The sequence below is a fragment of the Hibiscus syriacus genome, unplaced genomic scaffold, assembly GCF_006381635.1.
Source record: "Hibiscus syriacus cultivar Baekdansim isolate YM2019G1 unplaced genomic scaffold, ASM638163v2 tig00110328_pilon, whole genome shotgun sequence".
In the NCBI taxonomy this organism is placed as follows: Eukaryota; Viridiplantae; Streptophyta; class Magnoliopsida; order Malvales; family Malvaceae; genus Hibiscus; species Hibiscus syriacus.
In genome coordinates, this window is record NW_024062685.1 from 3,078,955 (window position 1) to 3,093,522 (window position 14,568).

At 33.7% G+C, this 14,568-nt stretch overlaps 2 protein-coding genes across 2 annotated transcripts in view; both read left to right on the top strand.

The window, feature by feature from the left end:
• Positions 1-3,957: 3,957 nt before the first annotated feature.
• On the top strand, positions 3,958-5,802 carry LOC120118752 (endoglucanase 9-like). Its single transcript, XM_039138743.1, has 4 exons — positions 3,958-4,183; positions 4,280-4,933; positions 5,022-5,133; positions 5,212-5,802. Exons 1-4 carry the CDS (start codon positions 3,977-3,979, stop codon positions 5,694-5,696), a joined length of 1,458 nt encoding a protein of 485 aa, XP_038994674.1. The 5' UTR covers positions 3,958-3,976; the 3' UTR covers positions 5,697-5,802.
• A 5,084-nt stretch (positions 5,803-10,886) lies between these two features.
• The window catches only part of LOC120118861, a 30,448-nt gene continuing 26,766 nt past the window's right edge, over positions 10,887-14,568 (top strand). Inside the window, exon 1 of the mRNA XM_039138805.1 lies at positions 10,887-11,015. Within this exon, the coding sequence (XP_038994736.1) occupies positions 10,887-11,015 (129 nt within the window). The remainder of the gene's footprint in view (positions 11,016-14,568) is intronic.

A 14,568-nucleotide genomic window follows, 5' to 3' on the forward strand; every position in this document is an offset into this window, starting at 1 on the left:
TAAGATAAATACGAACATTCGACTAAAAAATCTCTCTTGTCATCTTCTAATATTAAGCTTTATCTTATTCTATTATCGTTCATTCAATTAGTTATATCTTTTTAAGCTGACAAAGTGTATTTAAGACATTATTAAGTCAAGTTGAAGTCTAACTTAGGCATACAACTCATCTTTGTGCCTAAAGTTGCCCAATTTATTTAGAAGTAACTTTAGTCTTGTGACAAGTGGTATCAGATTGACTCTTTGACTATCTGATTTCATGTCGAATGTTCCAATAGATAAAGTAAGTAGGGTGGAGAACCGTGATGATGGCTTGTGACGATATCATCACAAGATTAAGTAGATTCAATTTTATGCAAGTTATATTGTATTCAAATACTTATTCCTATAAATATATACTAAATATTAGAGGTTAGATATGAAATAATTAACCCTCAAATCATGCATAGTGATAATCCTGTTATAATCTCTTTTCCGACATAGCAAAATTCCCCTCATTTATCCATAGTTTTTTTTTATTTAAGATTCTCATGTAAAGTTTGGTGTTTCTTTCTCTTTATTATTGTTGATATCTATTATTATACACTATATAATACATTTAAGAAAATATTATTAACTCTCAACGATCATTATGTTTTTTTATATATGTAAGTAATGATACACCATGCAAAGTAATATATGGACTTACTATTTTTCTATATTCGTATCATTAATTTTAGCCTATAGTACATCAAAGCATACAAGTTATATATACGAAGAGATTACTTACATATGATTAAAATTAAACATAAATTGAATGTCACAAGAGAATTGATCTATAAATAGATTCAACATCATTCAATTTGGTTTTAGTCTAAAGTATGATCGGTCTAAGTTAATGTGTATATGCCTCTACTTGAGAATCCAAGTCACTATTTGAGAATCAAATGTCACTTGTAGTTTGATTTAAACTTATCACGTAAATGTGACTCTGCGTAGACCAAGCTAATGAACATTCCAAATTCAAGCAAGCTAACATGACAATATATAATAATATAACCGTCGCCAAAGATGATTTGCCTTGCATCTAAGCAGTTTGAGGGGGGGGGGGGAAACTAAGCATATCCATATGCACCATATGCACTATATGCAATGTACTCAGTCAAGTGTCTAGAACTATATTCCATATTCCAGTGTTTCATTTTTATAATTTAATCTTTATGATTTACGTCTTATTTGATAAAAAAAATGTGTATTAATTTCTATTAAAAAACATGTAATTTAAGTTTTGAGTAAATTACAAACATTTAATTATTTATTAAATATAAAAAGTTAAAGTTTTTTTAAACAGTTTGAAGAGATTATAAAGTAATATTTGTTTAGGTGTTTATTTAGTATATTGATAATGTATACATACTCTGCAAACATAATTGCTCGAATACAAAATCTCTATAAAGAACAACATTATCCTTTATCACACTGAAGTCACTCAATAGATTTTTAAAGTTTAATTTTAGATTAGTGTAGTTATGCGGATTTTTTTACTATTTAACCATAAGATTAAACAAATAATAAGAAAAAAAGGAAAAGCATGTTCTTGTGAATAGGGGTGAACGCTTGATCGAATTGAGTTGAGTCATAAAATTTCGAGTTATTTAAGTTGACGAGTCTTATTGTACAACTCAAATTTGAGTCTAATTGTACAACTCAAATTTTATTCAACTTTTTTCTTGGAATTGAGTCTAGTTTATAAAATTCAATTCGAGTCAAATTGTTCGAGTTTTTGTTTAAATTTAATTGCAAATATTTATAAAATTATGGTACTATTTGATTACAATTTAAATATTTTTTATAATCATGTACAATACATATATATTTCTTTATATTTTTTCATATGTGATATGCATATATCATACAGAGTCGATAAACTTGAATTTAAACATCAATCTATTAATTACTAAAAATTTTGAGTTATTCGAGTTACATTTCATAACTCGAATTGGATTTGAAATTTTCTTGAATCAAATCGAATTTATAAAATTACAACTTAAAATTAATTCAAATCAAATTAAAAAGTTAAATTTTCAAAATCGAATCAAATGTTACTTGTCCATATCTATGAATGATTATCCCCTTGTTGCTCTTTATAAAGGTTATTTAATTCCAAAGAAGAGGAGGAATGAATTAATTAAAGACGTGGAAGATTGGTCGTAAAGTACGGTAGAAAAAGATAAGGAATCAAAGGAATGGAATGAAATCAAAGCCAGATTGAACCCCAAAAAAATCTTACAATTTTTATTATATTTAAAAATTTATAATATATCTTTGATTTATATTTCAAAAAATATGAAGTCATGGCTAATGTAGCTAGGATGATAATTTAATTTGAAATTGAGTATTTTTATATGATCTGATCTAATAAACTTAGATTTCTTTAAAAAAAATATATTCTAGTCTGGAAGAGTCAAATTTTATAAATGAATGAGGATGGGTTGGATCTGGTTGATGTGGAGGGTGAAAAAACTCTGACTTGATCTAACTCGATCTGAGGATAATAATTTAATTTCTTCAAATAAATTTATGGATAATTGCTATAATACTATTCTTTCTATTTTTTTAATTCCTTACCCCATTACATATGGGAATAAGGGTCAGCTATTTTCTATTTTTTTAATTAAGTCCTTAACTTTTTAATAATCGGGGGTAAGTACAAGGCAATCTGTTCGAAGATAGCTCTCAATCTTTCAACATTGAACAGTCACACCCCTAGCATCTATGGTGCTTGAACCCGAGTCCTTATGAATAACAACAATTCATTCACCACAGAGGCTACTGAGTTCGTGCTAATTCAGTCCTTACTTTATATCGGATTGGGTTGAGTCAGATTTATATTCTAAAAATTTAGATCGGATCGGGTTTGGTGGAGAATATATATTCTTTAAATCATATCAAATTCAAATGAAATATATATAAATATATATATTCGAGTCAAGTTGAGATTAAAAAAAATCTGATTCAATCTCACCTTTTGCCGTCAGTAACCATTATGTATAAAATTATAATCATCAAGTGTAACCGTTATTAACCATTTTCATGAATTATTGATGAAGTTTGGCGCGCCGAATTCCTTGCGCGATCCTTGGTTGAGACGCCCAAAGAACGCGGCGTCCAATCACGCTCATGCCTCCCCTTTTTTCATTAGCGAAACACGAAGCCCAGTTTCCGCCAATTAGCACCACAAAATCATCATTCTTTCTACTTTTGTTTCGCTTTCCCATTTACCGAGGATGAGCCTTTGCATGAAAACAAACCAAGGCCCCACTTTTTCTAATCCATTAATCTGCGCATTGGCCCTACATTTTCCAATCTTGTCTTAATGCGTTGATTTGGAATCCGTTTATACCGAACTTCAATGTTTTCTCAACAAAGTACGTAAAAAACAGCATTTTTAAAAATAAAAAAAACTGAGGGATCAGTTTGTTAAAATTATAAACATTGAGGGTTAAATTTTCTTTTAACCTCTTTATATTTTGTTTTCTTTATTTGATTTTTTCACATGATGTTTAATCTATGAAAACTGTGTTTGTAATCTCCTTGAACACATGGAGCTGAAGGAAAAGAAGAAGATAGAGATGGGAAGAGTAGGGTCAAAGTAAGTAATAGTCTGAAAAAACCGGAAGAAAGAGTGTTAATGGGAAAGATTCCAATTAGTCAACTGATGATAAAACAAAGCAATTAATCACCCAGAAGCCATTATATCTTCGATATCAGTGTGTTGACATGTACACAACAAGATGTTTCAGCTTTCAACTTTATTTTAAATAAACATCTGTTTTTCTTAAAATGGAAGAGATGTTAATCAACAATAAAGATTATTGATTCTTTGTATAAAAGCCTGATTTTGCGCCGTTTAGATTTGAGCACAAATCTCCTATAAATGGTCATGCAATTTTCCAACTAAACCCTGGACAAATAAAAAGTACCAAATGCAAAAGCAATGGGGAGCAGACTCTTCTTGTCCATGTTTTCACTGGCACTTATTCTGTTAGGAAGTAGTGTTGGTGCGGAGGGAAATCCAAATTATAAAGATGCACTGCTCAAATCGCTTCTCTTTTTCCAGGGACAGAGGTCAGGGAGGCTGCCTGCCAACCAGCAGGTCTCTTGGAGGTCAAATTCTGGCCTTTCTGATGGTTCCCTTGACCTTGTATGTTGCTTATTCTCAGTTTTATTTTTGGTCACCATGCACATATATTCTGCAAATAGATATGATGAACTAATTTGCATTTTATGTCGAGTTCAGGTAGATTTAACCGGAGGCTACCACGATGCTGGAGACAATGTGAAGTTTAACTTCCCAATGGCGTTCACCACCACAATGCTATCATGGAGCACCCTTGAATATGGAAAGAGAATGGGTCCCCAGTTACAGGATGCAAGGGCTGCAATCCGCTGGGCGACCGATTATCTTCTGAAATGTGCCAGAGCCAAGCCTGGGAAGCTCTACGTAGGTGTTGGTGACCCCAATGTGGATCACAAGTGCTGGCAGCGTCCTGAGGACATGAATACTGTCCGAACTGCGTACTCTGTCTCCGCAAGCAACCCCGGCTCGGATGTTGCTGGCGAGACAGCTGCTGCATTGGCAGCTGCCTCCATGGTTTTCCGGAAAGTGGATTCCAAATACTCGAAATTGTTGCTTCAAACAGCAAGAAAAGTAATGGCGTTTGCCATTCAGTATCGTGGTGCATACAGTGACTCACTTGGGTCAGCTGTCTGCCCTTTTTACTGCTCATACTCTGGGTATAAGGATGAGTTGCTCTGGGGTGCCTCATGGTTGTTGAGGGCAACCAATGATGCTTATTACTATAATTTCTTGAAAACATTGGGAGCTAATGATCAACCTGACATCTTCAGCTGGGACAACAAATATGCTGGTGCTTATGTTCTTTTATCCAGGGTAACTAACTTTATAGCCTTCCAACCAATTTTCCCTTTATATATGTGTCTCAAGTTCAATTTGTTTATTTTCAATCAATTATTTGCAGCGTGCATTGCTGGACAATGATAAAAACTTTGAGCAATTCAAGCAACAAGCCGAGAGTTTTATGTGTAGAATTTTACCCAATTCTCCTTATTCAACCACACAATACACACAAGGTAATTTTGAGGATTTTATATTCTATCAGTACATGCTAGCTTTCGTTTGTTTTGAAGTGATTATAAATTGAAATGCAGGAGGACTAATGTACAAGCTACCTGAGAGCAACCTTGAATATGTTACATCCATAACATTTTTACTCACCACATATGGCAAGTACATGAAAGCCAGAAAACAGACCTTTAACTGTGGCAGTCTCTTTGTCACTCCAAATAAACTTATTGGACTTGCAAGGAGACAAGTGGATTACATACTGGGGGAGAATCCAATTAAAATGTCCTACATGGTCGGCTTTGGACCCAATTTCCCAAAGAGAATTCACCACAGAGGTTCTTCACTGCCTTCCTTGTCAAGGCACCCTCAGAGCATTGGATGCGATGCTGGTTTCCAGCCGTTCTTCTACTCACCGAACCCGAATCCTAACGTTTTAGTTGGAGCCGTGGTTGGAGGCCCGAATCAGAACGATGGATTCCCAGATGATCGCTCTGATTATGCCCATTCTGAGCCTGCTACATACATTAATGCTGCATTCGTTGGACCCTTGGCATATTTTGCTCATTAGTTTATAAATCCATGTATGGATCAATCTAATACCCTAAAAGCTAGGGTAATGGTTGAAACGAATATTTAAACTAGTGGTTTGTTTTCTATTTTAAGTTATTCACTAATACAACACATTACGATTTAAAAAAAACATATTTATCAATAGATTTTCGAAACCTCTTTCGAACTATGTGTTTGTGAATATATTGATGTGTGGTAATTTATTGTAGTGTTTGCATATTTAAATTTCTAGATTTGAATCTTGTTGAACAATGGGTCACAACGGCTGTAGGTTTTCTTTTCTTTTGATTTGAAATGAGAGTTGAGGTCGATGGTTAAGCGAGCGTCAGTGTTAAAAAATACACTTTAAAAATTTCATACGACTTTATTCACAATTCAGAAAATACAATACAACTCTACTTATGCTGTGGCAAGAAAGAAAACTGACTCTAACTAATCTGTAACTAACAAACTGCTTTACAACAATAAACTAACCTTCTCAACACTCCCCCTCAAGTTGGCGGTTGAAGACATCAATTAACCGCAACTTGAAAATTAAATAACTACGCCGCTGAACACGGTGCTTTGGTCGTAATGTCTGCCTGTTGCTCCGCAGATCTCACATGTTCAGTCTGTATTAGTCCTTGAATTTTTTTTCTCGCACAAAGTGACAATCTATTTCGACGTGCTTCGTTCTCTCATGATAGACAGGATTTGCTTCTATCTGCAGTGTCGCTTTATTGTCACACATCATCTTGGTTGTTGTCCTTTTACCCCCAGTTCCATTAGAAGCCCTCACAACCAAACAACTTCCGCAGCAGTGGTAGCCATGCTCTTGTACTATGTCTCGATAGAAGACCTAGCAATTGTATTCTGTTTCCTTGACTTCCATGAAATCAAAGCATCACCCAATTTAATACAAAAACCACTTACTGAGCGTCTTGTCATAAGGCAAGTACCCCAGTCCCAGTCACAAAAAGCTCTAAGTTGGCATTGACTATATGACTTCAAGAAGACTCCATGACCTGGGTTCTTTTTCACATATCTTACTATTCTAAAATATGCTTCTAGATGTGAAGCTTTGGGATGTTGCATAAATTGACTCAGCACTTGCACTGCGAAAGATACATCAAACCTTGTATGCGTGAGATAAATTAATCTTCCAACAAGCCTATGAAAATCAGTTTTATCTTGAAGTTTTTCAACTCCAGCAACTTCTAACTTTCATCAAACTCCAAAGAAGTAAACCTTTTATTCTGCTCTAAGGGAGTTAAAGCAGGCTTAGCTCCCCCTAACCCAGTATCCCCTATCAATTCTAGAGCATACTTTCTCTGATTCAGAACAATTCTTTTGTCTGATCTTAAAACTTCAAAACCAAAAAAAAAAAATTCATAACTCGCCGAGGTCTTTTATCTTGAAATTCTCATTTAAAATTCCCTTAAGTTCTCGGATCAATTCAGCGTCACTCCCCGTGATTAACTAGTCATAGACGTATATGAGCATGATGACCTTTTTTCCCACGAACCTTAGTGAAAAGTGAGTAATCGTGTTTACTCTACTTGTAACCAGCAACCGCGAGAGCCTCGGTCAACTTCAAATTCCACTACCTTAAATCCGCTTGAGCCCATACAAGGATCTGTGCAGCCAACATACCTTACCCTCCCCTTGGCTGCCAAAACCAGCTGGCAAAGTCATATATACTTCCTCAAGAAAGTCACATTGAAGAAATGCGTTAAATAAGAGGCCAATTGTAAATGGATGCAAAGGCAAGAATGGTCCGAACCGTAACGAGCTTAATAACAGGTGAGAAGGTCTCCACATAATCAACACATTCTATTTGGGTGTAACCTTTAGCCACCAAGTGAGCTTTAAATTTAACACTCCTATCAGCCTTGTGATTGACTTATACACCCGTTTACAACCAAAGGTTGTTTCCCAGGTGATAAGGAAACCAATGACCATGTGTTATTTGACTCCAAAGCTAAAATCTCCTCTTTCATAGCAGTAACCCATAAAGGATTTTTAAGGGCTTCTTGGTAAGATTGAGGCTCAGTTAAATGAGGAGTGTTGGTAAGAAAAAGTTGAGTGTGAAGAGGTAAATGAGCATAAGTAATATTATCAGAAATAGGGTAAGTACCTGAAAGTGAAAAAGATAGGTAAGACATATAGTCGTGTAACCAAGTAGGTGGCTTTTTATCTCGAAAAGACATTCGAACAAGAAACAGTAGTCAAAGTAGAAGGATTGACTTCAAGAACAATAGAAACAATAGATGACTAGGGTAAATTAGGTGAAACAACAGGGGACTCATGAATAGAAACAGTAGGTGACTCAGGAACAGAAACAATAGGTGATTCATGAACAGTAAGTGACTAGGAAGGACTATATGGTGCATAAACAATAGGAGGGACAGAATCAGAAGATGACTCAGAAGATGTTCGAATAACAGAAATGACCAAAAAATCAGAATCTTAAACAATGGAGTGTTGAGGAAAGAAACAAGACTGCTTTTTGATAGGAAAATGGAAAGGAAAGACATCCTCATGAAAGTTTATATCCCTAATAACAAAGAAAGTGTGAGTCTCCAAATTAAACAGTAAGTAACCCTTTTGTGTAACACCTTTAACTCATATACGTATGAGTTAAAGGTGTCAAACTGACTTTTATGTCATATAATATTTAAAAATCCGTAAAATTTTATTTTTTTAACATTTATGTATATAGCTTTCTTATTAAAATCACTTAATCGCATAAAAACAAAATATAATAAAGTTTCATATAAACCAAACTTGATTTTAGTCATAAGTTTTAGTAATGATGTACTAAAAGATACTGTTTAAAAACTGTCCAATTTCAAAATATTTCTTAATTCTAATAAAATATAATTTTTATCTAAAACGTAAGGATGAGATTTGTATTTGCTTCCATGATAATCCTACTATAAATATTTCTTATTCGTATACATGTCATCTAGAGTTTTTTTTAAAAAAAGTAGGATGTCATTACGGATATATGTAACTTTTCTTTGTTAATTGATGCCTACTCAACTTCCTTACTAAACTTGCTCTTCTTTACCTACGCGTGAAAATAATCACACGCTAAGTATAAACTTTGTGATGCATAATGAACAAACTAAGTGATATAAAATATTAAAACAACTTAATAACATTTAAACAATATATTCGCTTATATAAAACTTAAAAATGTCATAATAATTTAAACATTTAACTTAAATTCAAATAAAATCATTAAATAGTCAAACCGATTTATTTAAGCCATTTTTCCCATTGGAAACCTGAAAATCATTATCTCATGATTTTATCAAAACCATGATAAACAATATCATACATAATAATCATATCATATTCGTTTTTTCATTCATAAACATTTCAGAAGTAAGTTATTTTCATCTTTCACTTGCATATTCCTTTTTCACATTTCATTTCATAACCATTACTTTCTCATTTCAAAATTTATTCTCAAATTCAAAACTTATTTCCCAGTTCATAACTTACTTTCAAATTCGTAGCTTAATTTTGGATTCATAGCTTATTTTTAAATTCATAGCTTACTCTCAAGTTCATAGCCCAATCCATATTTATGAGAATGCAAGATACGTGAGTCATACATAATGTGCGCACTAGGCACTTCAATGCCAATCATCATCATCATAAGATGCACTCCAAGTGCAAATCATATCATATGTACCAATGGTGACATAGGTAATGTACACGAATGTACCATAACTTAACTTAACTTGAACTTTACTCAACTTCCTGACATGCCAAGTGTACCTATGACTCTCAATACAACATACAATGGGGTTTTCCATTAATTATTATGTTGTTGAATTGTCAAAGATATCAATATATCAACATATCCAACTTTTCATATCATAATTGTCTGACCTGGTGTGAGTACTATATATAGTTGCGGAAATATGTGCAAGTATACACAATCGAACAAGTAATACAATGATGTCACCTAAGTAAAGTTAGTGATGGTATGTAAAAATGAGAATGTTGTGGCAAAATGAAATGGATGTTGTGGAAATGGAATGGTGGTAATATGATAGCAAATGGATATGTTGTGGAAAATTGGATGGAAATGTCTTGGCAAATTATATTGTGTTGAGTAAAAACAAATGAAAATGTAAAGGCAAAATAAAATGTAAATGTTGGATTTGATTACTAGGACTTTAACTTTCTCTCACGATAAGCTACTATGGGAATGAGTGATATGAGTCACTTAGGAAAATCTAAGTCTACTTCTCAAAATGGTCTTACTTCTATGCCTTTTCTACCTGAAAGAGTCTACTAAGAGTGCCCTATGCTATCTCTAGTTAAGGGACTCGACAGATTGAAGATGCCTTGGCAAAACCGGTTGGTGTTATCCCTGTAGTGATCCTATTGGTCCAGATAACATGATATGTCTCGATAATACCTTTTTACTTCAGCATTAACATCTAACCTATCGTTCATGCACAAATCCTTTTAGTCGAATGAAATCCTAGCCTTATCTCTAAGGTGGATTAGGCCTAGTTACTATCTAGAACCCCTTGTTTATGTGGTTCCTTCCTAGTTTCTCTTGAACACTAAGGATGCTCTACCTAGACATTCTCTCGAACACTAAGTAATCTCCTAAGGAATGTCTACTCTCATAGCTCTTACAACCTTAAGACACTAAGATCCATAAACAAAACAGATAATAACATACAAAAATAACCATTCATTAAACTAAATCTTAAATATCCAAAATGAACTCCCACCAAATAGGATTAGTTCATGGTGGGGTTCGAAATAAGCAAGCACAAAGCAAGTTAATTCGTTCCTTACAACCCAAATGATAAAATATGAAAGAAAAGATCAAAGAGAATGAGGAAAAGCCTTCGACGTGCACTGTCGGAGCTTCTCTCGGCCACCACAGACTATCCCAGTTAACTAGCTCCTCTCGGACGCCTAGAACGTCACTCCCTCTAGCTTGTCAATGGAGAAATGTCACGGTAAAAAGGATTGGTGGAGAACTTTTTCTCTGAATCTTTTGGCTTAGGCGGCGTGTGTAAAAATCCTCTACCATTGTGGCTTCATCCTCTATTTATAGGGAGAGATTTAACCTAGGAATTTGTGTTGAAATTCGTAGGATAACCCAAATCATGCTTAATTCACGTGAGAGTTGGGCAGAGCTGGCAGTGGTCCCCCTGGACAGTTAACAATGGTCCAGCCTGGATGGCTGGCTGAGTACTCGACAATATCAAGCTGCAGTAGGGCACAGTCCGACAGGATCAGCAACATGGCATGGTCCGGCAGGATCAGCTGCAGCAGCGCTGGTCCTTTTAGGCAGGTGTTTCCTCACGTGTAGAGATCACGTGAAGATAGGGACAACTAGCTCCAAAAATATCTTCTTTCGCTTTGTTCGCTCTCGAAATAACATCTGGTTCGACATTTGCATTATGCTCAGCAGTCTCCTTATGTCACAACATTTCCCTTTTGCTTTTCCTTGCTCCCAAATCCTGCACATCACCAAACAAACATCTTCCCCATAAAGCAGCATTGATTACAAAATAAAATGTCGCGGCAAACAGAATTTCACCACATGCAACTATATGCTCCTAAATATATCTATATGATCCTAAATGGGCTCTTAGATAGTCAATAACCTAAGTGAAAAGGTCTCAAATATGACATTTTTACGGAGTTATCAATAACATAATTGACAGTTTATACCCTAAACATTTCATTTCCACATAACATATATAGATCATGGTCATCGTCAAATACCTTTCTTGAACATATGCACATCATATTCATCATGTAATAAATATCATAAACATCATGGTAATTATAATAAATTTGTCTCGTTTCGAACATTTATAATAGTATATAACAAAAAAATAACATGAAAACACAATTTATGATAAATTCCACATACTGACAGTTTGCACTATCTTCAAAGAAATATTATTTTGTATTAATACACATTTAAAAATTATTATATTTATAGCAATAGAAACTATACTCGAATAAAAATCTAACCATATAAGCATTTTTTCTAGTTCAACTTGTATAATTTATAGTAAATTTTCAAATCTGAGAAGTTGTTTTGAACAGAATCTGCTACCTTGTTTTCTGACCTATCAAAGGTTAAAAATTCATATATTTTTGTATACTTCTCGAAATCATAGTCTGTTTGTTCTAAATGAAACTATACTGATATAAGAATCCAATGGTATAAAAATCATCCTTTAATAATATATATGGAATTTATGGTGATTTTCTAAACTTACTATTCAGAACACAAATCTAGGCAGATTTCACCAATTTGCATTTTTATCTTATTCAGTAATTCTATTAGCTCACCAAATGCACATATATGCATAAATCACAAAATCACACAACATTAGGAGTCACTTATTACCATAGTAAATCCATTATTAGCTCATCACAAGTCAATGTTTGCTCGATAACATAAATACAAATTAAATATGCACTCATCTAGTGTCCTTAGCTTGTAAACCTTCTTTAGAAATTCACATTTCATCCTTAAGCTTCTCCTTAGCTTTAATAATGTTTTATATTGATTTCAAGCACGCAATCTAAGTAACCATCATTAAAAAACATATATAAATTTAAACCATATTTCAGAATTTTACTAACATAGGCACATAATAGAAAATAAATTCTTTAAAAATCTTTTGATGCTCAATCGATACTAATTTCATATCATAACGTCAATGTTGACTTAACACTTAAAATTGACCATCAAGTTCCTTTTTATCCAATTCCATCAAAACTTCACATAACATTTTTAACTTTACACTTTAACTACTAATTATGAATTCTATATTTTTCCAATTTATGTAAAATGACCCTTCACCATTTTACCCAATCAGATTTTAAAACTAAAATTCCAGCATTGAAATAATTATCAACTCAGTCCATTTAAAATTTCAAAATCATCTTTAAACTCCCTAAAATATTCTAATTTTTCAAATTAGTCACCTAACTTACCAAGCTTTCAAAATGATCCAATTTCACATTCTAACTTAAAATTCAACACTCAAACATTAATTTATAGCATAGTACATCAACTATTGAACAATTATACAAGCAACTGCAAATGAAAAACAAACTTTAAGAAGACTAACAATGGGGATATCTTGTATAAAAAAGGCAAAGATCATGTGCTTTTGAGATGTGTGGATAGAATTGAGGCCAAGAAAATACTTGAAGAAGTCCATGAAGGGATTTGTGGAACACATGCTAATGGATTCACCATGGCTAGACAAATCATGAGGTTTGGATACTAGTGGTCTACTATGGAAGGAGATTGTATCAGATTTGCTCGAAGATGTCATAAATACCATATCCATGATAACCAAATACATGTTCCTCCTTCACCACTCCATGTAATGAACACACCTTGGCCATTTTCAATGTGGGGCATTGATGTCATTGGGGCAATTCACCAGAGGCTTCAAATGGACATCGTTTTATCTTACTGGCCATCGACTACTTCACCAAATGGGTCGAAGCTGTCTGATACGCTAATGTCACAAAAGGAGCGATTTACAGATTCCTAAAAAGAGAAATCATTTTTAGATATGAAACACCTGAAATGATCATTACAGATAATGCATTGAATCTGAACAATGACATAATGAAGGAAGTCTATACGAAGTTGAAGATCAAACATCACAACTTGGCTCCTTACCACCCAAAAATGAATGGGGCAGTGGAGGCATCAAATAAAAATATCATGAAGATCATCACAAAACCAACCGAAACATATAGAGGCTGGCATGAGATATTACTTTTTGCGCTGCTTGCTTATCGCACGTACGTTCGTACATCTATTAAGGCAACACCATTCTCTTTGGTATATGGGATGGAAACAGTTTTACCTGTTGAGGTAGAAATCCCTTCTCTGAGTGTATTAATGGAATTGTAACTAGACGAGGTTGATTGGGTACAAAGTAGGTTTGATCAGTTGAATTTGATTGAGGGGAAAAGGCTGAGAGCTATTTTCTATAGCCGGATATACCAAAAAAGGATGATACGAGCTTATGATAAGAAGGTCAGACCTCGAGAATTTCATAAAGGTGATTTAGTGCTAAAAATATCCTCCTTATTCAAAAAGACTTTAAAGGGAAGTGAATGCCAAACTGGAAAGGTCTCTATGTTGTAAAAAAAAAGTTTTCTCAGGAGGAGCTTTGGTTTTGACATAAATAGATGGAGAAGAATTGCCTAATCCTGTGAATTCTGATTCAGTCAAACGATATTACACTTGAAGAAGAAAGAAAAAAAGAAAAAAACAAGAAGAGAAAAGAAGAGAAAAGAAAAAGAACGAAAAAGAAATATAAGAAAAAATAAAAGAAAAAGGAGAAAAAGAAAAAATAAATAAGGGGGTTCAAGATGAAAACCCAAAATAGACGTTTTGAAACCAAATGATGATTCGAGTTGGAAATCCGTAATGGACGGCTTGAATATTCAGGATTTGAAATGGCAAATTCCCTCGAAAGCCTAACAGTTAAGGGAAAGATTCTCAGACTCACACATCTTTTGTAGGATCTGAATCTTCAAGACACATGTCAACTTTCAGAAAATATTTGGGGTGAGGAAATAGAAGGACTCAACACTTGATATCCACTGTATTTATCATTTATTCTTCATGTAATGTTTACTTGTTTCATGTTCCAAAAGATTGTACTTTCTTATTGCCTTTTCTCAATGAAAATTTCGAATTTGATTCATTGTCCTTGTATATACTCACCAAAATATTGATCAATAACAATATCGATTATTATGCCTTACTTTGAAAAGTGTCAGAGTATGGGGATTTCAAAACATGTGTTTATCAGATAACACATACAAAGATACGCTTCCCTAAATCATTA